General features: G+C 37.4%; 1 protein-coding gene across 2 annotated transcripts in view; it reads left to right on the top strand.

The window, feature by feature from the left end:
• TTC27 (tetratricopeptide repeat domain 27) overlaps nt 1-27089 on the top strand; it is a 202183-nt gene extending 175094 nt beyond the window's left edge. The window contains exons 17-20 of one of the 2 annotated variants that reach the window (XM_037806843.1): nt 8497-8694; nt 9983-10094; nt 20247-20347; nt 26851-27089. In XM_037806843.1, coding sequence (XP_037662771.1) covers nt 8497-8694; nt 9983-10094; nt 20247-20347; nt 26851-26973 — 534 coding nt within the window. In that variant the 3' untranslated portion in view covers nt 26974-27089. Of the gene's footprint in view, nt 1-6560; nt 8695-9982; nt 10095-20246; nt 20348-26850 lie in introns of those variants that run through there. The other variant, XM_037806844.1, reaches the window with a different exon arrangement.
• The last annotated feature ends 300 nt before the right edge of the window (nt 27090-27389 follow it).

The following is a 27389-nucleotide window of genomic DNA, read 5'->3' as shown; positions in this document are numbered from 1 at the left end:
TCAAGCATTTGTTGCATACTTTCAGGTGGTTTGAACAGCCATTTTTATAAAATGAAGACTAACATTTTCTTTGCAGTTTTTAATGAGACGGTGTTCTTGGTGAAATGAAGTTAGAACTGATTGACTCTAACACAGTTAAAAAAAATACTGTGCCCTATCAGAAAATATGAGAGATTTGAAGCCACTCTGTGTGTCATCCAACATGGGGCTTAGTTGTGTTTGAAGACAGTGCACAAAGATGGTAGAACTTATGGGTTACAATATTGGAGGAAGGGAGGAAAGAAGAAAAGAGGGAGGAGGATGGGAGGAAAATTCATTGGAGAGGTAAGAACATTTCCTTTGAAATTTTTTCAGGTGCCTTCCGCAAATAATGACTTGCTTTTATTCAGCAATTACTCCATCAATACAATTAATTATTAAGTAAAAATATATTTCTCAAGTCTTTAATGAGGAACTTAAAATGAAGAAAAGTTCAGTTGCTATAAAGAGTGATCCTATAGCGTAGGATTGGGTTTTTGTTGTTGTTGTTGTTGTTGTTGTTTTCAGTTTATTCAGCCTTAGTTCTGAATGCAGGGAGGTGTATTTTGACCATTTTTCAGAAAAGAAAGAAAAAATCTTTTAAAAAATACTTTTTCTACCTCCAGCATGAATTGAGATGTTTTGATTTAGCTTTTATGTTAAATGGATTTTCAAGCACATGTTAGTGGTCATATTCATGGATTCTCACCCCTTCTAGCAATTTAATCTTGGGGAATTGCCACCTGTAGCAAAATCATGTTCTGATTCCCATTTAAAATATTCTAATCCTATACCTGATTTAGCACAGTATTTAACTTGTATCATTCTGAACTTAAGTGAACATATAGTTGTTTCCTGGAGAAAATTATTTGGATTCAGTTTAAATTCATGGCCAGTTAATATTTTAATTCTTTTTATTCCCTCTAATTCTTCCCTTCCTCCTCTATTTCAGAATATGAAATACGCTTCCTTTCCTACAGTAGTGTTTCCTCTGAACATGGATATTTCAATGAGTTTGAAATTACTTTCTGTAAAAGTTCAGTATTTGTAGAAATAATCAAGTGCAGCATTTGGATTCTTGATACTTCCCTCCTGTACCCGCATTGCCACACACAGGAGCACCAAGAACAGTTCCTGTTAAGTGAAATATTGTTTATAGAAACAAAGCACTTTGTGAGCCTACAGTGCTAAAATGTCAGATATTATGGCTGTTAGGTTAATTGTCTTATTTGGGTTGGGGGAAATGTTACTGAGTCATATTACATAATGACTAGATAGCTAGTGACTTGCTCAGGTCAAGTTGTCATCATTAGCAGCTTGTAGGAAACACTCAGGTATCCAGATGTAGAAATAGGCAGGGTGAGGTAATTTGCCTGTGTTTACCCAAAAGAGTTATCTTTGTGCTCTGCCCGGTCGGTCGGTAGCTTTCTTAAGAAGAGTTCTTGAATTCTCATGGCGACGTTTCGTCTCTGGCAGGTGTGGGTAGAGTCACTCCATAGTGATTAAATCTGCATGGAAAGAAAGTCTTGAAGGCTCGTGATGGGCACAGTTGTGTTTAACCTCATCATGTACTCTTGCCTGTCATCATGCTTTCTTACAGCTAGTCAGTATGGACCACGACAATTGATAGGTTGTCTGGAATATTTTTATCTTGGGTCAAAAATTTTACTTAATTTGACTCTTCTCTACAAGTTTGGCACCAGTTGTCTTTCAGACACACTGATATTCTTATATTTGACACTAGCTGATACCATTGTATTTTAATTTGGTTTTTGAATTATCTTTGTATTTCTTTCTACTTCTTTATAGATATATAGTATTGTCATTTCAATTTTTTTCTATTTTTGTGTATGAGAATGCATAAATGCACACACCTGTGTACTAATTTTTAATACAGACACAGGGTAAATTAGCTACAAATTATTCTTCAGTTCTTTTTCATTATTTGCAATTAGACAATGAGTGGATATAGTACCTTTATCATTTTCTTCCTTTTCTTTTCATGTCCTAATTTTGATTAATGCATAGATTGATAAAACCCAAATGTGCTTTTCTGTAGTAGTACTTATTTATATTCACATCTGGATTATTTATATGTATTTTAATTTATCATAAGGCAAATTTTCATATTCCTACATTTTGAAAATGAGTTTAATTATTGCTTTATTGACTCCTCATTTGCTGTTTATATATGGAAGAGGCAAGAAAGGGAATTAATATATATTGAGTGCTTACTAGGTACTTGTCGCTTGATACTGATGATCTTTTGTAGAAAATAAAATAATTGAGGTAGACACTAGATAGCCCTTATTTTTTAGTTGATGAATATGAGGTCCGGAGAGGTCATGTAATTTGACTAGTCGTATGGCTAATAGGCATTCAGGTGGGAATCAAGCTTAGGCATGCCTTACTTTTTTCTTTGCGTCATGTCTTGAAATCTACAGGAAGATTTACGTTTAAAACACATTTCCACATCATAATAATATACATACCTAATATGCTCTTTTTTTAAATTGAGGTATAATTTCTACACATAATAAAGTGCACAGATCTTAAATGTTAGTTCAGTGAGTTTTGACTATTATATGTTTCTGTGCAACCACCACACAAAAGGAGAAATGGAACATTTTTATCATCACAGGAAGTTCTCTTATGCCCCTTTCCAGTCATCTGAACTACTACCCTTTTCCTACCAGACAACCACTTTTTGATTCCTGTCCTCACAGATTAGTTTTTTCTGGAACTTCATATAAATAGAGTCACGTGAAGTGTTTCTTTTACACTGATGTTGTTCTTTGTAGGTATTCTAGTTGGTGCTTTCTTTGGGAGGTGAAGGGTGAGGTGGTGTTAACGTGCAGTGGGGCAGGTCGCCAACCAGATTGAAGTCCTGCTTCAATATGGGCTATTGGCTGAAAGAAAAGAGGGGAGGGAATTGATATTAGCTTTTTTATTTTGTTTTTGCAAATTATAGCTCTGTAAAACAGGTATCATCTCCATTTTACTGCTGAGGAATCAGATTCAGCAAGGTGAGCTAAATAGGCCGCTGTCTCAACTAGTAAAGCCAAGACTTGAGGGTCTAGTCTATTTAACCTAAAATCTGTACATGCCCTTTCAATACTTCAAGAATTGTTTTTTATGAAGGAGTAGGAAATAAAATTCTTTACTGCCTACCTCTCTCTGATAAATTGAGGTTTAGGGAAGCCAAGGGTCAAGGTTATCAGACCAGGAAGCAGAGCAAGTACTTTAGAGAGCTCCAAGTGGAGCAGGGAGTTAGCCAAACAGGGGAGGAGGAAAATTACTTCATTCCTGGCCTGAAGCCCTCCTGGAAGTTCTTGTAAATGGACCTAAGCAATCCCATTTCTTCCTGCTAAGAGGACCTCCAGAATTCAAAGTGCCAACATGCTTTAGGCTAAGACCTGTTGAGACTCAGCCAAGGCCTTCAATATCAGTGTTAGGAGAGAAACAAGCTTTTCTCTGGAGCTAGAAATTCTGAATCAAGGTGTTAGAAAAGCCATACTCCCTCTGAAGGTTCTAGGAAAGAATCCTTCCTGGCCTCTTCCAGTTTCTGGTGGCCCCAGGTGTTCCCTGGCTTAGACCAGCATAACTCCAGTCTCTGCCTCTGTCTTTACAAGGGCTTCTTCTCTGTGTGTCTCAGTGTTCTCTCCTCTTCATATAAGGATGTAAGTCATTGGTTTTAGGGCCCATCCTAAATTCAGGATGACTTCATCTCAAGATCCTTAACTAACCACATCTGCAAAAACTCCGTTTCCAAATAAAGTCACATTCCTGGTTCTGGGTGGACTTGACTATTAGGGGGACTATTCAACCCCTTATTCAACCCACTATATCACCTAACTAAATTACTATGTAATTTTATAGGTGGAACAATTCTTGGGGAAACAGGATTCAAGATAGGGCCATAGGAATGGACTGGCTGAAAGCTTGGTTGTTTAAGTAGGTGGTATGTCTAGTATTTTGGACTTAAAAGTTCTTTTATCCCATACAACCAGTCTGTTCCTATGGCCCTATCTCGGATCCTGTTTCCCCAAGAATTGTTCCACCTATAAAATATTAAACTTCAATACTGTACTCTTAAGCCACTTAATGCACACATAGTAATTTTGTAGTTTTGACCAGTTACTAATAAGTTAAATAAACTTAACATTTTACCTATAACAGTAGATATAAACTTTTAACTGGTTTAAAAATTTCTTTTCGCTTTTGATGAGGCAAAGGAGTGTAGGGCTGATAAACTTGTAAACTGCCCAAGGGGAATTGTCCACTCCTTGGTAATTCATTAACTCAAGAAAATTCTACTACAGTACGCTTTGTTTCTTTTAAGCTGTAAATATCTGTTTTTTAAAGGAATTGTTAAATATATGATAAAAGTTGTTTTCTTGATTTGGTTTTTATTTATTTATTTATTTTTTGTAGTCAGTCTGGATAACTAGAATGTGATTTATCTGGCTTACTGGTTTCTGGGAGGAAAATGCTGATACCGGCCAGAATGTTGTAAAATTAATGGTGTTTTACATAATTCCGTCATCACTCTAAAACCACTTTTTAAGATTACATATTTGGCTCCATTTGTTAATGTATTTTAATAACTGTTTTTTTCCTTTAGTGCATTTAGGGCTTTCTTAATTGCAGGAAATAATTTTTTAATTAGCTTTTTATTGAAATATAATGTACATACAGAAAAGTATGCAAATCATAAGCAAACATATGTATTTTCATGACGTAACCAGCACCCAGACCATGAGTCAGAGCATTAGCAGCACTCCCGAAGCCCTGCACCCCCTTTAGTCACTGCCCCCCACCCACCAAGGGTCACCACCATTACAGGACTTCATTTCAAAGTGAAGTCTTATAAATGAATATTCATGTGTGCTATCATCTTTTGTTTCATCTTTGCCAATCTTTGAATGTATTTGTATATTTTTGCTTTTTCTCTATTTTTAAATTCAATTTTTGCTTTATCAAAATAACTCGGACATATAGTTTTACATGTTAAATAAATACTATAAGGCTTATAACAAAATAGAGCAATCGCCTGCCCTATCCCTTCCAACTCCTCAAGATCCTTCTCCCCAATGGGAAAAAACTCATGAGTATTTCTTTTGCCATTAGCACATGTTCATATTTCATAATAATAGTTATATACTGTTTTTTTAATTAACCAAATTTAGGCATTATCTGTTGATTTCCTATTATAATAATAAGGACTTACCTCTCTTATACCAGCACTTCTACTTCTTCCCTGTCTTCCCTGTATTTTTTAATTAAAATTTTTGGCCAGATGAATATTCTCTGTTAACATTACTATGCCTATGCAAATAATATTTTAAATGGGTATCATTATAGGATACTATTATTATGTTTCTTGCTTTGCTTTGTGTTTTTCCATTGTTAATAATTGTCCTGGTTTTTCTTTTTTTTTCTTTCTTTCGTTTTGTTTATAAGACACTTCGCTACAATCATCATCTCTTCTGCCTCCCCATTCTGGCTTTAGCTCTAGATACAGTCATTAAGTCTTGTAATGGCCAAATCCAGTGGAATCTTCCAGGCTTGATCTTAGTTAAATTTTGCAGATGTACCCCCACTTCCCCTTGTTATTTCTCCTACCTTGGTTTTCATGACATCACTTTCTCCCTCCTGCCTGGCTACTCTGCCCTCTGCTTCTTTATTGTATTCCTTAAGATTCTATCCTCAGCCTTATTCTTCTCACCTAACAAATCTCTTTAGGCAATATCTACCTCACCCATGAATGGCTCCCTATCTGTTCCTCCAGTATAGAACTCTCTTCTGATAGAACTCTCTTCCGAGCTCTACATCCATCTCTAACTGGCCATTGAATATGCAAACGAGAGTATGAAGACATATTTATTGTCTACATTCCTGTTGAAAGTCTTACTATTTTGTCTTCTTATGATATCTGCATTTGGAGTGGCTAGAGGCATTCAGTATCTGCCCCATTCCTCCCCCAACACACAGGCAGTTCACTTCTGCACTTCCCTTTGCAACCACCTCAAAATAAACACACGTACACACGTACACACATAGGCACTTAACCAACTTCTTCCCTCTCAAACTGCCAGCACTGCCAGTCTCCATTTTGATTGACAAGAAGATCAAATTTCTCTTGCCCATTGTCTCCTCAAGGAGGCCAAAGTGAGGGGATGGGATGTTGGGCCAACTGTGAGATCCTGCAAGAAGCAAAGGATTTTACTAATTTAGTGTTTCAAATGAAACACTATACATGTGGGTAGCTATTTTAATAGACCATCCTTTTCAAAACCTGTTAATCCTTAAAATGGTCACAGAATGATTGCTTGCAACAAGTAGTGCACATTTATACTGTTTCTTCTGCATTGTTAGTTTCATATTGAAAACCATGTGTGGGATTGTAGTGTGAATTTTGTTACTTTCATATTTAAAACTGCACATGTGGGATTATATTAATTAAAGAAAGACATAATGCACTTTGTCCAAATGAAAGCAAAAACTCAATTGAATGTTCTCTTGTCACTGTGTATAATTAGGACCATGAGTCTGAGCTCACATTCTTAGAAGTGTTAACATTCCAAAGGAGCGATAATTCCTCAGCTGCATCTCCCGCATGGATCAGAATGTTCTATAAGGAGACAGAGCAAAGTGTTCTACTGGTTGCATTTCTCTTAACAGCACCTTCTGAAAGAGGTGTGTAGATTCAGTCTTTGTTTCAGGCACAGTTGTTTATTGAGTCAGTGCTGTGTGCCAAGCACTATGTTGGACACTGGGAATACAATGACAGTGAGATGTGGGCCCTCCTTGAACTTCAGGGTAAGAAAAAGGAGGCAGACACCCTGTCTCTTGGAACCTTGCAACTCAAAGAGTGGTCCATGGACCAGCAGCTTGTTAGAAATGCAGAATCTCAGTCCAAGATGGTTCAGAATCTCCATCCAAGATTCTCCATTTCTAACAGGTTCCTAGGTGATGCCAATGCTGTTGGTCCATGGACCACACTGAGTAGCAAGCTTTTAAGATGCTCGTCTAAAGCTGAGTCTTTGGATGGACCCAGGTGTCTTTGCTTCCCTTCCCCATTAAAGGAGTGGAAGATTGAGGATGTACTTTCTGTGCCCCAGTGAGCTGCCTTGAGATACACAGCTTAATATAGATATGACTGATATGCCTTGTCATAACAGTATAAGCCTGCAGTGGCATCCAACTTAAATCCATCTATCAGCATCTAGGTTAGAATGTGTAAAGAGTACTGAATATAAAGAATAACTGGTAGCGAGACAGTCAAGAAGTTGCTAAGTGGTGAGTTGACTGGGGGTAGCTTCTAGTTAGAAAAGAAGAGATACTTTCTTTGTACCCCTATGCCCAATGCAAATGCATTAGCTGTTTATCATTCAACAATTAGGCAGGGGTAGGCCCTTTTTAAGCAGAGTTAAAATGTTATCACAACATTTCAGGTGGAAAATAATGAGACCTAAACTAAAGTAGAAAAAGCTGGATTTAGGATTTATTAGGAATGTTGAAATCAAATTAATTAGGACATGGCAGAAATGGGACAGAAGAGAATCTGGGTTGATGCTCAGGAAACTGTGTGGATGGGATCACCTAGAGACTACAAGAAGAAAACAGCTCTGGGATCTATGTTTCACTCAGATAGATGGAGTGGGAGATGTTAATGGGACATGCCTGGTGGGTTTTGAGGTGCTAGAGCTATGGAGAGGAGTCTGGTTGGAGCTGCACAGACACTATCAGAGTATACTTGATAATATATTTGAAGCTACAGGTGTGGATGAGATCATTCAAACAAGAGCTGACCACTGGATATGGGCCCTGTGGAAGAAGACAACTCCAAAGAGACTGAAAAGGAGCATCCAGAGAGATAGGCATGCAGTTCTAGAGAAGAGTTCAGGATGGTTTGACTTTTATTTTAATAAAAGTCTAAGGGTGATATTCTAACAGATCTCACAAGTTTTATCAATGTCATCATCATTGCTGATTATCTTAGTTTCCCTCTGCTAAAACAAATACCATACAGTGGGTTGGCTTAAACAACAGGAATTTATTGGTCCATGGTTTTAAGACTAGGAGAAGTCCAAAATCAGGGCTTCAGCAAGATAGTGCTTTCTCTCCAAAGACTGTGGCATTTTGGGTCTGGGTGCCATTGATCCTTGGTCCTTGCCTTTTCTCATATGGGAACACATGTGGCAATGTCTTCTTTCTCCTCTAGGTTCCATTGTCTACTTCTGGTGTTTTCCTGTGGCTTTCTTTACTTATAAAGGACTCTAGTAGCCCATATTAGAGCCCAGCATGATTCACCTGGGCCACACTTTAACTGAGGGAACATCTTCAAGAGATCCTGTTTACAATGGGTCCACACCCACAGGAATTCAGTCTGCTGTAGTGATGTTGATGGTAGCGTTTTGGTTTTGTTGTTTATTTATTTCTAGCTTACCAATTCACTTACATGCATTTTTTAAGGTCCTTAAAATTCTAGTCAGGGCAGTGATTGAGGGGATGACTGATCGAAGTGGAGATGTTGCAGTTGGCCTCAAAGGAAAGCTGCAGGAGTTATTTGGCAGAGTAACTTCAAGAGTGACAAATGATGGAGAAATCTGGAAGCTATATGCCCAAGTATATGGAAATGGGCAGAGTGAAAAACCTGATGAAAATGAAAAGGTAAGTTCTCCTTTCCTCCTGTGCTCTTGCTTTTTGTTTGAGAGGGCATGTAGTGGATCTGCTTTTTTGATTAATGAAGGGAGAATTTAGTAACTAGGATTAATATGCTTGATTTTTCAGTTTTGAGTCAGTCTTTAACATAAACACTTTGAATTGTGGACAGGTTAAGACTTATAAACTTTCATCTTTTTTCTTTCCATGAGGTTTTCTTATTTAATTGTTCTGTTTCCTGCAAAAGAGTCTCTTTAACCTGTTACCTACTACTGAATCTGTAGCAAAGAGCTGACTTTTGTTTTTTATTCTACATCTCTTTCTGCAGGCTCATTGCTGAACACTGAGTTAAATTTGATACAAGGACAGAAAGAGTGTTTAGATTTGAGATGGGGACTATGAAAGGGAAAGAAAAAAAGGAAATAGATAAGGATATTGGAGAAGTACTTTTAAAGTCTAAACATATAGTGCTTTATAGAGGTTGCCTTGCCACTTTGCACAAGTGCAATAGAGTACCAGTTAAACTGAAGTTAGCCTCTTATCTTTGAACTTAAAGGAGGCTCCAGAGTTTCCAAGGTTGAAATAATTGTTTTGTGTTTCTTCTCAAAACATCCACAACAAATCAAATGTGCTGCTTGCGTGGGTTTGGAATTAGCCACAGTATGGATAATCTATGGGATTCTTAACTGATCTCCCCTCCCTCAGTTCACCCAGCTGGCTTCTGCCGTGTCCTTTTAGGCCTAGAGTACACACACTCACATACACACACACACTCCTACATTCTGTCTCTCCATTTCTTCTTGAATTATGTACTGCACATACAGAACGAATGGTACTTTGAATTCTCTGATCTGTGAGTTTTTCTTCAATAACTCACAAGGATGGGGTTGTGAAAGAAAAAGAGGGTTTTAACCCTCTGTGAGCTTACACATCTATATCAATTACATAATTTTTACCAAATTCATGCTTTATGCTTTAAACTAGTCGCTTAAACTTATGGCTACAAATGCTGGGGAAATCTATATACTTCTTATAGATTTCCAATTCTGGCCTTTATATTTTTCTGTTTACAAGGATGTTTCTTTATCCAGATATATCTGCTGGATTTCTTTCAATTGCTTATTGCTGTTGTGTGTGTATATCTGTCCACTTTTGTTGATGAGAATAATAGAGACTGAGCTGTGGTACACAGATGCTGGTTTTTCACTTGGAATTAGTTCCATATGACTTCCAGGAAAGATAGAGCTTGAAATGTGAATGCTAATTGTGTTCTGAATGTTGTTCTTTCTTTCCTCAGGCGTTCCAGTGTCTCTCTAAGGCATACAAGTGTGACACACAGTCCAATTGTTGGGAGAAAGATATTACATCATTTAAGGAAGTGGTTCAGAGAGCCTTAGGACTTGCACATGGTATTTGATATAACATTTGATATCCATGGCATATTTTAATGTATTTTTTTGCAGACAAAAGAGAATATTAGTCAAAAGTAAAATTCCATTACAAAGAATTTCAAATTGTTTCATTATACTGAAGTCATTGTATTTAATTCAGCAAACATTTATAGACCAACTACCATGTAGTAGGCCCTTTGCAGCAATAAAAAGAAACAGGATAGAGTCTTAAATACTGTTGGAACAAGTGATGGGTAGTAGAAAAAAATTTAAAGAGATATGCAATACCTTTACATCTGCTATTAAACTTCTGTTTGTGTTGATTATGTAGTATGAAGGAAACCAGTTAACTTTTCCCTGTTATTCTTCCTTTCCTTATATGCTTCCTTTATAAATGGAAATATTTATCCATCAAAAACACATAGATCACTGGAGTGCATAGCAATATTCAAAGAACTACGGCATATACAAAAGAAATATAAAACATAATCTAATCTCCATCTTTGGGAAACTGAGAAGGTGATTTTTTGGGGGTGGTTTATATCTGGGGTTATACATATAACTTTACATATAAGGTTACATGCCTTTTGGGTAAATATATTCCAGATAAAGACCACTTTTAATTATTTGCAATAATGAAAAATATACCAGTTAGATTTAGTAACATATTTTATATTTAGATATAAATATGGGTAAGTGATGCCCTGGGAATATAGTTCAAATAAAATAATGAAGCCACAATGTTAAGAAATGAATCACAAGGGCTGTGAATCTATACCCTAACGTCCTCATCTTACTTCTCTGACTTCTCCCTGCAACTCTCAATAGTTAGAGCAAGTAGGGAGGCAGCAAGGGACAATGAAAAGGGCAGAGCTTTGGAATCAGGGAGACCTGAGCTCCAGGACTAGCTCTACCATGTACTTGCTAGATGACTTTGGGCAAACTACTTAACTTCTCTGAGCCTTAGTTTCCTCATCAGTAAAATTGGGATAATACCTACATATGATTGTTATGAAGAATAAATGAAAACATATTTAAACACCTAACAGTATTTTGTGCATGGTTTGAATGTTAATCCCTCCTGCCCCCTCCCCTACCCTTTCCTTCCCAGGTAGGGGTTCAAAACTGAAAAAAATGAAGAGCAAGGATAAAGTTCAACTTACCTATAATGAAGTCACAGAACTTCATTTAGAAATGGACTTGGTGGTTAATAATTCTACTTATGGCCTTTGATGTCTTTGACAAAAAGGATATAAATGTCTGATTTCCTAGGTTGCCAAACTCTTGACACATAAGGTTGAAATGTTGAAATCTCTATAGCTGAAATTCAGAGTAGAGAAGAGAAGTTTGAGGTAACTGCTAGCAGGCCAGTGGACAGATGTTTTAGGGGTGGCTAGAACTTGTGTGGGTTGTGCTCCCTCATGGTGGGTGGGCTCAGATGGAGTTCAGTCCTTCTGCCTTTGGCCTTTGTCGATACTGTCTTCTGTTTGGAGAAACACATGCTAAGATGTATTATGTACATAATTAGCAGGGTGCAATTTTCTTTGAAGAATTTATCTTATCTATCTACTTCAACTTGCCAACCCTAAACATTTCTTTGAACAGCTAGCTCTTTAATAGTCAAAGCCAAGATATTTTGTGTAATCACTGAAATCACTGAGTGATGGTATTAAACCTGTCAAATATAAATATGCAGGTTAAAGAAATGATCTAGGAGAAAATCTTCATTTTGCATCTTAAAGTTGTTTTTAAACTGTTATCAGCACCATTTTTTCATCAAAGCAATACTTAGAGAAAAACAGTGTCTATTCTTTTAAGTTTCTTTTGGCTTTAATGAATTATGTGTTGGTGATTCTACAACATTTGAAGTGTATTTGAGTGTATGCTCAGCTTTAACTTCTAGTGATATTTTAGGTTTATGAAGATTAATCTTAGCCTTTTCTGAGTTCTTTTGTATACCAGTGCTCAAAGAGTGAGCTGGCTTTCTCTGCTGTTTTATTCTCTTTTCAGTCTCTCTCCCCATCAGTGTTTCTACACCCCACCCAATTCTGAAAAGGAAATACAGCATTTAAAAAAATCTCTACCTATTGGGTAGCTGTTGTTGAAAGTAGCCATGACTTCAGAAAGCTCGATAAGACATTGCAATCTCAGTAGTCTCTGAGACCTTTCTGTAACAACGCTGTCATTGTGTATACATTTGCATTGTCTGAAGGGTGTTCATTTACAGTTTCTGCTGTTTTATTTTCTGGGAAGGAGTAGAGAAAAACTAGTTCGTTCTTTGCCATCCCAGAAACTTTTAAAATAGTAGTTATGTATTTTAACTACAGTCAGCATGGAAAGAGGCACTGCTTTCCTGGATTTCTTGGTAATTGGAAACAGCAGGTTGTTTCCTTCTCTTTGTCACTCTCTTCCTCTCTCTCTCATGTGTACGTGCAAAATGGGATGGAAGAGGGGAACTAATGGAATATGTATTTGTCTTTTTTCTTCACTGTTTTTCTCAGAATGGAAATAAAGAGTTAGACGAATTACAGCTGTTTCTGATATAAATTAGTAGGTATTAAATAGCCTAAACACCTCAGCCATGATAGTTACAGTTTTCTTCTATGAAGAGAAACAGGCACTATATAATCCTCACTATCTCCAGGTTAACTCTGCCCTTTGAAAATGAGATTAACATTGCTAATTACCATGCATCCTCTCCACCCTTAGCTGAGAAATGTCAAAATTACATTATTATTTTGAAATAAGATTTCAAACCTGGTGCTTGCTGGCCATGGACGATATCATTAATGATCAAACTCTGTTTTGCCAGGCACAGGCAGCTTCACAATGGATTGGCAGCACGGAGAAATCTATTTTTCCATCCCTAATGTAAGATCTAGGCAGTAAGTAGGCTTTAATCTTTGCACTGTTTAGTGCAGTTTCTTTTTTCAGTTTTATTGAGATATATTCACATATCATACAATCATCCATGACGTACAATCAGCTTTTCACAGTACCATCATATAATTGTGCATTTATCACCCCAATTTTTTTGAACATTTTCCTTATACCAGAAAAGGTAAAAATAAGAATAAAAAATAAAAGTAAAAAAGAACACCCAAATCATCCCCCCCACCACCCTATTTTTCATTTAGTTTTGTCTCCATTTTTCTACTCATCCATCCATCCATACACTGGATAAAGGGAGTGTGATCCACAAGGTGTTCACAATCACACTGTCACCCCTTTTAAGCTACATTGTTATACAGTCGTCTTCAAGAGTCAAGGCTACTGGGTTGCAGTTTGATACTTTCAGGTATTTACTTCTAGCTATTCCAGTACATTAAAACCTAAAAAGGTTCATCTATATAGTGAGTAAGAGTGCCCACCAAGTGACCTCTCAACTCGATTTGGAATCTCTCAGCCACTGAAACTTCATTTTGTTTCATTTCACATCCCTCTTTTGGTCAAGAAGATGTTCTCAATCCATGATGTTGGGTCCAGGTTCATCCCCAGAAATCATATCCTGCATTTCCAGGAAGATTTACATCCGCGGGAGTCAGGTCCCATGTAGGGGGGAGGGCAGTGGGATCACCTGCCGAGGTGGCTTAGCTAGAGAGAGAGGGCCACATCTGAGCAACAAAGAGGTACTCATGGGGAGACTCTTAGGCACAATTATAAGCAGGTTTAGCCTCTCCTTTCCAGTAACAAGTTCCACAAGGGCAAGCCCCAGATAGAGGGCTCAGCATACAAAACCGCAAGTCCTCCATGTTTGTGAGAACATCAGCAACAATCCAGGTGAGGAAGCCCAACGTCTCTGCATTTTCCCGCAGCTCCTCAGGGGCCCTGCATATATATTTTTATTCTCTGCCCCAATTACTAACCTGTACAAACCTACTAGGTCTCACTTCCTATTCAAAGTTGCATGTAATTATAATATTTGAACAAACAGTGCAGTTTTACTGTAGGATCTGGTTGTTGGTCTGTTTGAATTTAGTGAACATAATTAGGTGAACACAAACAAGAGCAACTCAGTGAAGAAATATCAGGCATTCTGTTTGTACAAGGCTCTTCACTGGTTCATGTAAAGCATTGACAGCTGGGCATTCTGCCAGGGAGGAGTGTGCTCCTTCATCATTTCAAGTTTTAGGAAAATGGGCTTCCCCAGATTGCTGGTGGCAGAGTTGTCAGGAAGTGACTGCTCTCCCCCCTCCCCACTGATCCCTCACATGGCTCAGGAACAACCCCCAGTGAAAGCACCATTCTTCCAGAATGGTGATATAAACCCTAAGTATGAAAAAGCACTGGAGCTCACCTTGCCTGCACTCACCCCTAGCCAGTGGTTCTCCATGCACCCAGCATCCAGCAAGACGTGCAGCACACTAACGGAGCAGACATGGGGCAAAGCAGTGGTGGCCAGGCTCAGGCTGGGGCTGCTGCTTCTGGTGCTGCTCTTACCCATACAGATTTATTCAAATCAAACAATTGTTATAACATTTTCAAATAATTCCTCCCAGAATACCTCAGCTGCCCCAAGTCCAGCCAATGCCACCATCCCAGGAGGTGGCAGTGCCCCACAGTCTATGGTCAGCCTTCTCATGGTCTCACTCTCCCTCTTACATCTCTACTGGGACTCAGGCCATGAAACAACTATGCTTCGCCATCTTCTGAACCCATTTCAAACGGTATCTGAAGTCCAGTGTGGCAAGGAAAAAAACAGGTCTTTATCAAATCTACTGGTTCTGTAGCTTATTGATACAGCAAATGTTGAGAATCCCAAATTTGTCTGGTTTGAAGAACATGTGAAGGATTTGACTAGATGATGAATGCCAATATTAAATCTGCTGGAGTTTCATGTAGAAGATATAGAGGCACAACATCCAAAATGAAGAGATGATTTCCTTAAATGTGACTTAAGATATACAGACACTTAACACTCTACCTAGAGAAACAGATTTTGTCTTATCAAGAGGGAAACAATGGGGTGTGGAGTGGAGATTCAGGGTTCATTTTGTGCATTAAATATATAGAAAAGCCATGACATGATTAGGTAATATAAAAGCTTCCATGATTCTATTTATATGTACGTTAGAAGGAACCTCCAGGTGTTAATGTAAATTCCCCATGTATTGTTTCATCAATACTAATTTAATGCTGATAAACTCTAGGCAAAAGTTTTACATTGTTAAGCTATCACTGTTCTCTTGGGAACTGAACTCTTACTTCTGAGGCTTTGAATTTGACATTGTATTTGACTTTTTATATAGTAATTGATGTGCCAGTACAATGATGTATTGGAATCTACCCCCCACTGCAAATGTAACAAATAAATCTTGCTTATATACTTTTAAAATCAAGTGGTAGGGAGGGATGGAAGAAGATGGCAGCATAGAGAGGAGAGGAAGTTCGTCAGTTCCCCATGTTACCAGAAACAACTAGTAAATGATCTGGAATAACTGCTAGGGGACAAGCATGACGGTCCACACATCATACACCAACCTGGACTGGGAGGAATGCCTGAGATCGCAGCGTGGAATCTGTGAGTAGAAACTGCAGATCCCAGCTGGGAGCCCCCTTCCCCCATGGCAGCCCAAACTGCAAAGCCTCGCTGTGATAGACAGCAGCACTCTCTGAACAAGTGAATATACCTCAGGCCAGCTCCAACTAGAGTTTTAATTGGCAAACATGGACTGATCAATGCAAGCTGAAAATCCCCAACAAGCAGACAGAGGCTTTTAGTGATGACTCACCTTGAAGAGCCAGGGGACTTCTCTGTCTTGGGAGGGGGAGCCCAGAGGACCAGGTGCTATCTCTGGCCAACATGTGAAACTGTGGGCCATGGACTGATCCTGAAAGGGGGTTTTCTGTCCCTTTTTCTTTCTTTCAACCTTAACAGCTCAGGGGAGAAAGCCTCAGCCATTTTCAGCTTACAGTGCTCTGCAGTAGAGAAAGCCTCAGCCATTTTGAGTTCGCCGTGCTCTGACCCAGACAAGGGTGGAGACAGCAGACTTAAAGAGACAAAGAACCTATTTATAGACAAAGAACCTGTTTATAGTCAAATGAAAACTCCCAAGGGGGCGTATCTTCCCTAAGAGGAAAAGGTGTGCCCAGATCTACTACCCGCCTTCCATTCAGAACAGCCATGTGCCACACCTCCTTACACCAGTCAGGAGTGACAGGCTGACAGGCACCACCTGCTGGGCAGAAAAGCACTATGCTTGAGGCCTCACAGTATGTGTCAATCCTCTAAGACACACCCTCAGGGAGACCGTATACTGAATATTTCTTCCTTCAGGGACCTAATCCTGTACTGGTCTGGAAAACCTGACTGGCGTAACCAAGGAAACCAGATGCCTAGACAACAGAAAACTACAACCTACACTAAGAAAAGCAAAGTTATGTCACAGTCAAAGGAACAAACATACACTTCAACTGAGATATAGGAATTGAAACAACTAATGCTAAATCAATTCAGAAAGTTTAGGGAAGATATGGCAAAAGAGATGAAGGCTATGAAGAAAACACTTGGCATATATAAAGTAGAAATTGAAAGTTCGAAAAAATAACTGGCAGAATCTAGGGAAATGAAAGACACAACACGAGATGAAAGACATAATGGAAACATACAAGAGCAGATCTCAAGAGGCAGAAGAAAACACTCAGGAACTGGAGAACAAGATACCTGAGCAGATCTCAAGAGGCAGAAGAAAACACTCAGGAACTGGAGAACAAGATACCTGAAAGCCTACACACAAAAGAACAGATAGGGAAAAGAATGGAAAAATATGATCAATGACATATGAAATGCATAAATGTATGTGTCATGGGTGTCCCAGAAGGAGAAGAGAAGGGACAAGGGGTAGAAGCAATAACAGAGGAAATAATCAATGAAAATTTCCCATCTCTTATGAAAGGCATAAAATTACAGATCCAAGAAGCGCAGTATATCCCAAACAGAATACATCTGAACAGGCCTATGCCAAGACACTTAATAATCTGATTATCAAACGGCAAAGACAAAGAGAGAATCCTGAAAGCAGCAAGAGAAAGGCGATCCCTCATGTACAAAGGAAACTTCATAAGACTGTGTGCAGATTTCTCAACAGAAACCATGGAGACAAGAAGGAAGTGGGGTGATATATTTAAGATACTGAAAGAGAAAAACTGCCAACAAAGAATCCTATATTTGGCAAAACTGCCCTTCAGATATGAGGGAGAGTTCAAAATATTCTCTGACAAACAGACAATGACAGAGTTTGTGAACGAGATACCTGCTCTACAGGAAATACTAAAGGGAGCACTACAGACAGATAGGAAAAGACAGGAGTGAGAGGTTTAGAACACAAATTTGGGTGATGGTAGCACAGCAATGTAAGTACACTGAACAAAGATGACTGTGAGTATGGTTGAAAGAGGAAGATTAGGAGCATGAGGGATACCAGAAGGAAAAAGGAAAGACAAAGACTGGGACTGTATAACTCAGTGAATCCTAGAGTGTTCAACAATTGTGATAAATTGTACAGCTATGTTTTTTCATGAGGGAGAACAAATGAATGTCAACCTTGCAAGGTGTTAAAAACAGGGAGTTGTTGGGGGGAAAATACAATTAATGTAAACTGGAGACTATAATTAACAGAAACATTGTACTATGCTTCCCTTAATGTAACAAAGGCAATATACCAAAGCTAAATACATATAAAAGGGGGGCCTAAGGGAGGGGTATGGGACTCTTGGCATTGGTAATGTTGTCTGACTCTTTATTCTACTTTAGTTTAATGGTATCTTTCCTTTTGTTGCTTCCTAGCTGTCATGTTTGTTTTTTGTTTTTATTTTTCCTCTTTCTTTTTTCTTTTTCTTTTGTTTCTCTAACTTTTTGACTCTTCCTCCTGCTTTGTGGAAGAAATGGAGATGTCCTTATATAGATAATGGTGAGGGTGGTGACTACATAAATATGTGACTATACAGGGAACCATCAGTTGTTTACTTAGGACGGAATGTATGGTGTGTGAACAAAACCATCTTTAAAAAGGGGGATTGATGAAGAAACCTTGAGGGCACTGTATTGAGTGAATTGGGTCAGACACATAAGGACAAATATTGCAGGGTCTCACTGTATGAACCAATTGTAATATGTAAACTCATAGATATAAAATAGAAGTTACCAGGATATAGAACGAGGCTAAAGAATGGGGACTGGTTGCTTATTGTGAGCCAAATGTTCAGCTAGGTTGGACTTAAATGTGTGAAATGAACAGAGGTAATGGTAACACATTGTGAGAATAACTAACAGTGCTGAATGGTGCGTGAATGTGGTGGAAAGGGGAAGCTCAGAGTCACATATGTCACCAGAAGGAAAGCTGGGGGTTAAAAGATGGGAAAATATAAAACAATGAACCCAGTGGTGGGCAATGTCTGTGATTAACTGTAGAAATATTAGAAATCTCTTTCATGAACCAGAATAAATGTATGACACTGTAACTAGAAGATAATAATAGAGGGCCATATGGGAAAAACTATACCTATTACAGACTATATACTACAGTTAGTAGTATTTTAACATTCTTTCATCAACAGTAACAAATATACTATACCAATATATAGTATTGGTATCTACTAAACCAATTGGTTGACTATACCAATACTATGAGTCAGCAATGGAGGGGGTATGGTTAGGGATATGGAAGGATTTGAGTTTCCTTTTTTTGTCTTGATTTTCTGGAGTAATGAAAATGTTCTAAAAATTGAAAAAAGTTAATTGTAGTGATGGATGCACAGCTGTATGATGGTACTGGGGGCAATTGATTGTATACTTTGGATCTTTGGATAATTGTATGGTATGTGAACAATCACAATTTTTTCAAAATGCAAAAAAAAAAAAAAAAAAATCAAATGGTAGGCATTTCGCATTACATTCCCATCCAACAACATCACCAGATTCATTTAGCTAAGCTGATTCCAAAGAGTAGAAGTGCATTGACCTCAGCCAATTTCAAAGTGCTGCTTTTTTGTTTCTGCATATGTTGAATACTTTTCACAATTTAATAAGTGATCATTTTGAAAGTAAAATCTACAGGTCTTGACATTTAAAAGACAAATGTGAAGGAGCCAAAAGTAATGTAAATCCAGTATTTGGGAAGTGAAGGCTGGAACTTATCCTGCATTAAATTTGCAAAAAATTTATACACTTTCTGTAAATAAATTTTTTTTTTAACTTCATGAATCAGAATAGCCACATTTGGAATACTTTCTGTGTCAGTTAATATTTTTAGATAGTTAGAACTTGGACCTAAACCTAAAGTCATCTTGATTCTGGAAAGTAAATCCCTTACAACTGCCTCAAAGCACAGAAACCTTTTTAAAAATAGATACCCCATCACCCCATGAAGTTTTTTGTTTGCATAGTCACACACTGATGCTTAGGTGTTCCAGCATCTAATATGGCCACAGTAGTCTTGCTATCCTGTCATTTTTTTCCGTCTTCAGACATCTGCATGGGAATAACCAGATCTAACATCTCAAACTACTGTGTGTGTAAGTGAACACTCTCTCTTTTGCTTCACATCTGAATGCTATACATCTGTTTGGGATTGTGTATTGTGTTTGTGTATCTATGCTTTGATTCATAGTAACTTCTCATGTTATAGAATTGATTTGCCTTGAACACAAATTGTAAATAAAAAATGGCAGAAAGAGAAAAAAAAGCATTAGGAATTGAGCCGTACACTTCTGGCAAGTCAGTACCTTGTTCCTTGGGCCAGCGTCAGCAGGAGTCGTGAGTCTCTGCTGGAGACTCTGGGCACTGTGGGAGGCCCCACCAACATGAGCCACATCTGTTCTTGCCCTCTGTGGGCACCTTGTCTTCAGTAAGATTTTGTCTCCTCAATGTATGCATGTTGTGTGTGTATTTGGCATGTCTTCCCAATGATCTGTATAACTCACCAAAAATCACCCATTTTCCTCAAAAATCCCCCTTTTAGCATTAAATTGTCTTGAAGGATAAAAGGCAGAGTTGTGCACATAATTATTATCCCTTTTTAAAAACAGAACTTTACATGTAGAAATATTTCTAAAGTCTGATCCTAAATAAATACTTGCTTTTTAACTATAAATTTTTTTATTAAATTTAATTTACAATTTTAAAATCTTACTTATTTTTAATGGATATTTCCCCCCATTTTTATCTTCCAGTGGCTGTAAAATGCAGTAAAAACAAATCCAGTCCCCAAGAGGCTGTACAAGTGCTTTCTTCAGTTCGGCTCAATTTACGGGGTTTGTTATCTAAAGCAAAGGTGAGACTGAAATGTGAATCAATTAGAATTGTCATAGGAAAAAGTCTTACTATCAACTTACTGCTCTTAAATCTTCTTTTAAATCAAGGGTAATTTTAAGCCCACAGTATGTTTTCAATAACAGCCCCCTATGTGGTTGGATGTGCTAGTGACTATATTATTGCCCCAGTGGCTGGGCCACCCTAAACTCAGGTTTCTTGGGAGTCATAGAAATAATTCTTTACTTCACACACTGAATGATGTTTAAAAATTAAATTAAAACAATGCTCTACCTATTTATTTTCACTTTTCCCAAAGTGTGGAATACATCCCACTGGTAGTACTTGAGTAAACATTCTGATTTTAATGTATGTTTATTTCAATGCCTGTTAGATAAAGAGTAACTGACACATCAGACCTACAGTTTCATGGATATTATAACTTATTCTCCATTTATGGTAACTATATAATGTTTCCTTTAAAAATAATTTTATTTAAGTAAAGAATTGATCCAGATAAAAATATTAAATACTTGGTATATGTATTTGACAAAAAAAAAAAAAAAAGTGTTATGGTAGATGAGTTACTCAGATTCGATAACTAAAATAAACCTTCAGTTCCCACATACCAGCCTGCAGACCAGAGCTGCAAGGGGGATGCCCAAGAATCAAGCAGAAGCAGGGGCTCTAACCCTGACAGATACAGAGATGTATCTGGGGTGGAGCCTGGGAAATCTGTATTAAATCTCCCAGGTGATTCTAATGTACAGCCAAATTTGGATTAGTCCTCTGGAAGCAAAATTTAAAGGAATATAACTTCTAGCACAATTTAGTACTTTCTTTCCTAATCTTTACTTGCCTGTATTATTTAATCTTGGGTGGCAAACTAATTTTGGCTCACTTCTGAGAGCAGGTCTGTAGCACGTGGAGACCATTTTTGGACATGTATAAAAACCTTTCCAGAATAGTCCTTTTTATTAATTAGTTGATCTTTTCAGATCCAGGTGTTATTGTTACCTCTTTAGGTAATTAATTCACTTTATTACCCTTACTTAGCTGCATGCCAGAATCAGGTTTCTACAATTTACCCAGAACTGTACTTCTCCAGTCTGCCAGCACAACTTCAGAATCATGTTTCTCTCAGCATGTTTCCCTCAAAGTCAAAGAATCAAGCTTTTTTCTGTGACTCTTTTCCCCAAATTACAAGTAAAGTTTCCTAGCTTTGGTTAGCTCACTAACCTGTTCGTACATGATTATTTCTTCCTTCAGGCTATACTCCTCCCCTTCTTGTGATAATTATATTATCAGCCACAGCTGTCTCCTCCTTGAATCTGCTCCTTTTTTCTAGAGGTGCTAAAGACTGTTAAAGTGGTTCCTTTTTTTTTTTTTTAATTAAATTCAGTTTTATTGAGATATGTTCACATACCATACAATCATCTATGGTATACAATCAACTGTTCACAGTACCATTATATAGTTATGCATTCATCACCCCAGTCTATTTTTGAACACTTTCCTTACACCAGAAAGAATCCAAATAAGAATAAAAAATAAAAGTAAAAAAGAACACCCAAATCATCCCCCCCCACCCTCTTTTTTCCCATTTTTCTACTCATCCATACATTGGATAAAGGGAGTACCATCCACAAGGTTTCCACGATCACACTGTCATCCCTCGTAAGCTACGTTGTTATACAATCATCTTCAATAGTCAAGGCTACTGGGTTGCAGTTTGATAGTTTCAGGTATTTACTTCTAGCTATTCCAATACATTAAAATCACTATCTATATAGTGCGTAAGAACGTCCACAAGAGTGACTTCTCGACTCCATTTGAAATCTCTCAGCCACTGAAGCTTTATTTTGTTTCATTTCACATCCCCCTTTTGGTCAAGAAGATGTTCTCAATCCCATGATGCAAGGTCCAGATTCATCTCCGGGAGTCATATCCTGTGGTGCCAGGGAGATTTACACCCCTGGGAGTCAGGTCCCACGTAGCGGGGAGGGCAGTGAGATCACCTGCCAAGGTGGCTTAGTTAGACAGAGAGTAACACATCTGAGCAACTAAGAGACACTCAGGGAGACTCTTAGGCGCAATCACAAGGAGGTTTAGCCTCTCCTTTGCAGTAACAAGCTTCATAAGGGTAAGCCCCAAGACAGAGGGCTCATCATGTCAAGCCATCAGTCCCCCGTGTTTGTGAGAACATCAGCAACAATCCAGATGAGGGAGTCCAACACTTCTGTATTTTCCCCCAGCTCCTCAGGGGGACCCTGCATATATATTCGTATTCTCTGCCCACATTACTTTGGGATGTGTTGCTGTTTCACTCTAACCTATACAAACCTACCATATCTCACTTCCTATTCAAAGTTCCGTGTAATGGTGGTGTTTGAACAAACTGTAGAAGTTATATTGTTTAGAAAATATAGATTGTACATCAAATAAACATCTCTTCCCTTGGTCTCACATGGATGTTGAAGTTTTAACACATAGTCAGTTTCAACCTTTACCCTTTGGCCCAATTTGCCCTAGTCTTAACCAGATCTGCTTCATCCATATCTCTAATTGAAGTTTGGGCTCTTTTTCAGCTTTTTTTTTTTTTCTTTTTTTTTTTTTTATCAGTTGCTGTATGCATTAATACTGATATTCATATCTGCCAAGCTCTAGCTCTGAGTTTCATGTGTCACAGAGATACGCAATGTTCCAGAGATCAGTCAGGCTATACACAAAGGGATCGGCATCTCAGCGTTTGGAGATAGCCGTTACAATTCAGGAATAGATGTGACTGCTGTAAGATCTTACAATCTAGGGACCATTACAATAATCGTTCCCCTGTTAGGCGGTGCTCAAAGTGGTTCCTTTTTTATTTTTTTTAGTTTTACAATATGATTCACATAAAAAACAAACCCTTTCTTACATTATTCTTAAAGGAAGAAAACATTGCTTCTACTGAGCATTTTAATTTAGATACAACAGAACCATTTCAAATCATTTTCTTGTCACTCAGCAATGCTGGCTCATTTCATTCCATAGGTTACTGTGGTATTTTAATTTTTTGTTCTCTTTTCCTTCCTTTGTCTTTTTGACATTATCATGGCAAACATTATTGAGCACTTATTGTTTATCTGTGTTAGCGGGACAATTTGAGGCCTGGAAGGTAATTTAATTTGTATATGTCTCTATAAAATTTGTTAAATCAGATGATGAATTAAAAGATAAAAATAAGTATCTGAAGTTCTTAACATCATTACTCTAAAGATTTAGTATCTTAGAGCTAAAAGGGGCCGTTACAACATCATGTTTCAGATTTTTGACCAGACCCATTGTGAAAAATGCATTTTGTAACACGAGATGCTATGACAAATACACTGGTTACCTTAACAACAGGAATTTATTATCTCATTGTTTGCAGGCTAGAAGTCCAAAATCAAGGTGTTAACAGACCATGCTTTCTCCCTGAAAACTCTAGTGTTCTGGGGCTGGCTTAATGCAATCCTTGGGTCTCCTTGGCTTATATCTCAGTCTCCTTCACATGGGTTGCTCCTAGAGTTCTGTCTGACTTCTGGCTTCTATTGACTGTACCCAAATTTCCTCTCTTTATATGGTGTCCAGTCATACAGATTTAAGATCAACCCTGATTCAGTTTGTCCATACCTTAACTAATAACATCTTCCAAAGGTCATATTTACAAATGGGCTCATACCCATAAGGACTTAGACTAAGATTTGAAAATGTCTTTTTTGGGGAGCATGATTCAGTCTCCAGCAATGACCAAGTACATACATACACATGCAAATGTGTATATACACATATACAAACGTTTAACAAAGGACTGCTTCACTGCATTCAGTACGCCCTGGTCAATTTTCTACTCTGTTCTCTTCTGTAACTTTTTTTCTAGTTAATGCTTGTTGCAATTCAATAAAGTAATTTCCCAACCCAACAATTTTTAAATACTTCTTTAAAATAGCCTTTATTTGCTGCATTTGTTTGGGGAATTAAGGCGTGTTTCTCAAATTCAAATGCACTATTTAAATTTAACTTTTAAACTAGAGATGTTATTTGGTAATGTCACAAAGAAAAGGTATTTTATATATCCAAATCTTGAAAGTCATAGAAAATTTTGCTTAATGTACACACAGAAAAAGAACTTGTATAATGTTTATATGCCATTTGTTTTTAGTAATGTTATAAAAATAAGATGAAATTACAATTTTATTAAGGCAGTTCAATTTCCGTCAAGCTTAACATGCTAATGTGTACCATACTGTCTTACTGCCTGTATTGTAATGTTATTAACTCTTTCCAACTAAGTTTGAAAATGTATGTTTTATCTGTATATGTTTTATGTTCTGTTTGTATTTGCCTTTTCAAAATGCCTTTCTTCCCTTACCTCTGTGCAAAGCTTTTTCTTATAAGTCATTACCATTATATTACATCTATGCTTACATGACTTATGTAGTCTTATTTGTGCAGATACTGTGCATCCTTCCATATTATGATAGATCTCCAGACATTGAAAATGAAGCCTCAGAACATCATCTGCATTTTTTTAAATTCATTTATTGAGATATATTCACATACCATGCAGTCATAAAAAGCGTACATTCAGTTGTTCACAGTACTATTATATAGTTGTGCGTTCATCACCAAAATTAATTTTTGAACGTTTTCATTACCACACACACAAAACTAATAAGAATAAAAATTACAGTAAAAAAGAATACTGGGTGCCTTTTTTTTTTTTTTTTTTTTTTTTTGCCCCCATTTTTCTACTCATTCATCCATACTCTGGAGAAAGGGGAGTGTAGTCCACATGGCTTTCCCAATCACATTGTCACCCCTCATAAGCTACTTTTTCATACAATCGTCTCCAAGATTCATGGGTTCTGGGCATCATCTGCATTTAAATTTTGTTCTCATTAGATTTGGATCATCGAAAAATAGAAAAATCACCTCCCAATACTTCCTTTGAATTGCCTTTTTTCATATAAAATTCGGAAATCTTTGATTTTGGAGTGGATCATATGACTTTTCCACTTTATTGAATTGAATTCCAAAATAACCCACTTGTTTAGAACACTTTAAAAGATAAAAATGAATTAAGGTAGTGTTTAAATAGTTTGCAATAGGCTTGGCTTGCACGAATTTTTGCTCTTTTCTTGCCAAGCCAGGGACTTAGTGGAAAGAAGCTAGAACCTAGACATTTATGTAACAAGTCACCTAGTCTTGCTCCAGCAGGACAGAGTAACTCCTACGCCCTTGTCATTGTGCAAGTTTGTGGTGAAGAGCATCAGAGGAGTTCTGAGGTTTGCAAGGAGTGCTGAGCCTGGAGCCTGGCCTGTTTTGGAACCCTCAGCAACATTTTTATCCTATTTATCCTTTCTAAGCACCAGTTTCTCTCTGTCTCCACTTTACCTTATAAGAAAGTGATGCAGATTCTGTTTACAAGCACTGTAATTCTTCATTTTTTAAAAATTACTATGTTGGTCAGTTAGTTTCCTAAAAGATGTTTTCTATGTTAAGCACACTGCAGGAGTTCTTCTGTTGTTCTGTTATGAGATGCTGTACAAGATGTTACTACAAAGTAAGGTGACACAATTTTATTAAACATTCTTGAAGTTCTGAACTCAAGTGAATGCTCTTTGCTCTAAAAATTGCTATGTGAAACTCTAAACTTATCTCAGTAATGCTATCATTGGTGGTAGTGATATTTTAACAGTAAATTTGATTTTTGTAAACAAATCATCCAGTCAAGTCTAATGAAAGAGCTACATGGTAAGCTTAGTAATACCATTTCTGATTAAAATACACACACACACACACACACACATGTGCACAAAATGTGGTCATAAAATCCTGAGGCTGCTTTTCTTGGGTGTCTATACTGGCTCAGCAGGCAGTTCCTAGAGAGACATCCAAAATGTTTTTGGCTATAGTAGCATATTTGGAGTATGTTGCAATAAGCCTCTCAAGGCAATTCCTTTTATGGGGCAGGGCCTATTTGTTATTATTTGATGTTGTTGGGGGTTTTTTTGCTTGTTTTTGTTTGTTTGTTTTTTGCTTTTATCAGATCTTGATAACCTTAGAGCCTCAGAGGCCTAAGCCAAAATTGATGTTAAAATAATTAGCATAAACAGTATGATTTATATGAACTTGGATATAAAATGTATTTGTTTTGCTTGCACATGCAACAAATAGATTTGTTTTGTTTGGATGAATAATGTTTCTTCATCCAAAAACCAACCTGTGACCGTGATATGACTAATCAATATTGAAAGCAAGCACTTTGAAGAGCAGAGCTCATTTAAATTTACAAGTTCAGGCAGGTGTGTCATTCTGATTCGTTGTTTAATTGTTGCAGCTTGTACATTTTCGGGATGGTGAACTGAACAAACGCTACCACTGCTACTATAATGTTGTGGTGCTATTATCAACGGTCATTTTAATTCTATGCTTTCTATCTCTTTTATTTAAAAAGGCTTTGGCAATTGTTTTGATAGTTCTTTGTTTTTTATATTGCAGCAACTTTTTACAGATGTAGCAAGTGGAGAAATTTCCAGGGAGTTAACTGATGAAATAGCGGCTATGGACACCATAGTCAAAGAGCTCCAAGACCTAAGCAACCAATTTCGAAACCAGTATTGAACATTCTGGCAATAGTTCCTTGAAAAGGTGCTTTCACCTTCTGGAATTTCTCTTATACCTGTGTGTCTGAAAGCAAAATATTCAGTTTTTAAAATAAATTTCTGTTTTTTGGCTAACAGTCTGGTTTTGTACTTTTCCCAAATGTTTTGAGCTATCTGAAAGGCATATTATTAAATAAAAAGTTCCCTGTTTCTTTAGGCCTAGTTACAGTTGAATTTACTATTCTTATTATTCTTGAGGTATTTCGGCCCAAAGAACAAATAAATTATAGTTAGCTTTTTAGCATAGGGCTTATTATTCTCTCTCAGCCTAATATGAATTGGATCATTGTTTGGAAAAACTTAGTCAAAACAGAGGGAAAAAATCACATAATTACAACTTTGTGGAATCTTTAGGTGTGCTGATTTATTGTCTAA

Source organism: Choloepus didactylus, chromosome 17 (assembly GCF_015220235.1).
Source record: "Choloepus didactylus isolate mChoDid1 chromosome 17, mChoDid1.pri, whole genome shotgun sequence".
In the NCBI taxonomy this organism is placed as follows: Eukaryota; Metazoa; Chordata; class Mammalia; order Pilosa; family Megalonychidae; genus Choloepus; species Choloepus didactylus.
Note: the sequence above shows the minus strand (reverse complement) of the source record. Positions and strands in the feature narration are given on the sequence as shown.